We start from the raw sequence: 2,874 nt of genomic DNA, 5'->3' as shown, positions 1-2,874 counted from the left end.
CAGGAGGCGGCTTTGCGGGAGGGGACTCTCTCTATGCAGAGGCTGCGCGTGCTGCCGCCAGCAGTCCTGAGCAGCCCCGCGCTGGAGAGCCTGGTCCTGGACAGGAACAAGCTCAGGAGCGTCACCGGCATCGCTAAACTTTGTCACCTGAAGAAGCTGATACTGTCCAAGAACGAGATTGTGGACTTTCCCAGCGAAGTCCAGAGCCTGGTCTGGTTAGAGAAGCTTGAGCTGAACCAGAACCAGATCCGGGTCATCCCGGAAGGGGTTTTCTCCCATCTCCCCAGGCTTAAACACTTGCGGCTGAACAACAACCGTCTCGGTGCCCTCCCCAGGGACCTGGCAGCTTGTCGAGGCAGCCTCCAGTACCTCAACATCTCCAGCAACCTGTTCCGGACCTTCCCCCGGGTTGTCCTGCAACTGACGCACTTACAGGAGCTCCACGTGCAGAAAAACGCCCTTCGCCAGCTCCCCAGGGAGCTCTTCCAGGGGCAATCCCTGAAAATGTTCAAGGCCAATGGGAACCCCCTCCGGGAGCCACCCAGCGAAGTGTGCGCTGGGGGCATCCAGCAGATCCGGAATTACTTCAACCAGCTTCAGCACAGTTCGGGGCAGGAGGACAAGAGGGTCAAGACCATGTTCCTGGGGGCCTCGCTGGCGGGGAAGTCCACCATCTGCAAAAGCCTGAAGCAAGGGCGAACCAGACTGATGCCCAAGGAAGAACGAACGGTTGGGATAGAGATCAGTGAGTTCCAGATTGAGGACTTCACGTTTCTCTTCTGGGACTTCGCCGGGCAGCTGGAGTACTACATGACCCACCACGTGTTCATCACCCCACAGGCGCTCGTCATCCTCGTCATCAATCTCCACATGTAAGTGCTGAGCTGGTTTGGGTCCAGAGGGGAGCGGGAGAAGAAACCAGTGGCTGGGGAAGCTTTCCCCTTGTGTGGGATCACACCATTTCCGTTGGACCTCGGTGCCTGGACTTCGCGCCGCTGGAGCGCTCGCTCCCTTCCCCTTTTTGCAGGCCACTCTTAATTAAGCCACTAGATCCGCCGTCACCTTACCAAAGTGTCCTCTGTCCTGAGGGGTTAGACGAGCCCTAACTCCCCATGTGACAATGGGTCCACTTCTCAACAGCTTTGCTTTCTGCCTTGGAAAATCTTCTACGAGTCCTCCTGTGTCTCACGGTGCTCCCTGAATATGGAGGGAGCATCAGGCCTGGGCTCTGTGGCTCCGAGAGATGCTCCCAGCCACAGCAGGGACCAACTTTGCTGCACTCCAGAGCTTTAGCTGGCTTAGCTTAAGGATGGGAAACTTAAGGATGAGCTTGGCCATGGCCCGTGACACCGTAGGAGATCTCAGTCCTTCTCCAGTAAGCCCCTGGGGCAGCACAGCCTGCGTGGTCAGGGCAGTGCTGGTGGAAGCCAGCTGGAGATCCGGAGGGCTAGATGTGAGTTTAGGATTTTCTTTTGCTCCCTCCCCAGGTACCAAACTAATAATGAGAGTTTCAAGGAGCTTGTGGGTTTCTGGATCAACAACCTGTTCATGCGAGTCCCAAACTCGGTGGTGCTTCCTGTAGGAACACACGTGGACTGCTGCTGGCAGGAGGAGGTGGAGGAGAAGAGACACGACATCATGGCCAAGATTGCAGCCATGCTGGCAGAAAGAAAAAGCAACCTCGCTCACTTCATCGACAACTTGGAGGGCAGCGAGGAGCCTGAGTTTTACGTGGACCAGTGGGAGAGGCTGAAGGAGATGGAGAGCTGCACGTTAACCGTAGGGCTGAGATGATGGTGGTTCCTCGCCGTCTGTGGTCACCCCGCGGTCTCCGGTGCTACTGGTGGGGGTGACCTGGTGCTAACGCATCAGGCTGCTACTGCAGCTGCTCCCTGGGGCTGGGGTGGGCACAGTAACCCCTGGATGCGACCTGCTGGGTCCTGGTCCCTGCTCCGTGGTGGGCAGCTCCTCCCGTGGCTTGTAGCAAGTGCCTGGGGAGGAGCGTGAGAGGGCATTTGCCATCCCCAGGTGATTTCCTGGGAACTGCTGCAGAGCAAAGGTGTGAGGGAAGCACCCTCTGAAGCTGAGCCAGTGGGGTGTCCTATCCTCGGTGACCTCCCTGGCATGAGGCCCCTCCTTTACCCCTCAGGCTAGAAGACTCCTCTGGATGTGCTTTTGGCAGGCGTCTGCTTTCTCTCTTCCAGATCTTAAACTTAGTTGCTGTCAACTGTACGGATCACCATGACATCAAAAAGCTTGAGGCCACTATTCTGGAGCACGTGAAGAATGAGGAGCTCTTCCCTGAGGTCGTCCGAGTGCTACCGCCCATCTACAGGCAGGTGGAAGCTGCCATCGTAGATATTGCCCAGAGCGAGGAGATGGCAGACCACGGTGAGTGGTCTTCACCCCCACTGCACCTCCAGGGAGGACTCGCCGTCCTGTGGCTGGGACGGGCTCTCTGGTGCTTGCTGCACCTTCTGGCTTCGCGCACGTGGTGGGTGGGGGTTGCTGCTGAAGACCTCGCAGAATTAATTCAGACCTGGAGAATTAGTTGTGGCTGCTATGAGCAGCGACCCCCAAGGCAGGCGCCCAGGGAACAGTGGAGGAAAAGGCCAAGTGTGTCTTCACCAGGAGGCTCTGCCAGCAGCCACCAGCCCTGAGGTGCTTGCTGCACCTTCTGGCTTCGCGCACGTGGTGGGTGGGGGTTGCTGCTGAAGACCTCGCAGAATTAATTCAGACCTGGAGAATTAGTTGTGGCTGCTATGAGCAGCGACCCCCAAGGCAGGCGCCCAGGGAACAGTGGAGGAAAAGGCCAAGTGTGTCTTCACCAGGAGGCTCTGCCAGCAGCCACCAGCCCTGAGGTGGGTTATTCCT

The 2,874-nt window shown here is 57.9% G+C and overlaps 1 protein-coding gene across 1 annotated transcript in view; it reads left to right on the top strand.

Annotated features, from left to right (window-relative positions):
* Positions 1–33: 33 nt before the first annotated feature.
* LOC104491090 (malignant fibrous histiocytoma-amplified sequence 1 homolog) overlaps positions 34–2,874 on the top strand; it is a gene marked incomplete at its 3' end in the record, with an annotated part of 4,549 nt that continues 1,708 nt past the window's right edge. Inside the window, exons 1-3 of the mRNA XM_010133453.1 lie at positions 34–872; positions 1,488–1,779; positions 2,205–2,391. Coding sequence (XP_010131755.1) covers positions 34–872; positions 1,488–1,779; positions 2,205–2,391 — 1,318 coding nt within the window. The remainder of the gene's footprint in view (positions 873–1,487; positions 1,780–2,204; positions 2,392–2,874) is intronic.

This window comes from Buceros rhinoceros, unplaced genomic scaffold (genome assembly GCF_000710305.1).
Source record: "Buceros rhinoceros silvestris isolate BGI_N320 unplaced genomic scaffold, ASM71030v1 scaffold18353, whole genome shotgun sequence".
In the NCBI taxonomy this organism is placed as follows: Eukaryota; Metazoa; Chordata; class Aves; order Bucerotiformes; family Bucerotidae; genus Buceros; species Buceros rhinoceros.
Note: the sequence above shows the minus strand (reverse complement) of the source record. Positions and strands in the feature narration are given on the sequence as shown.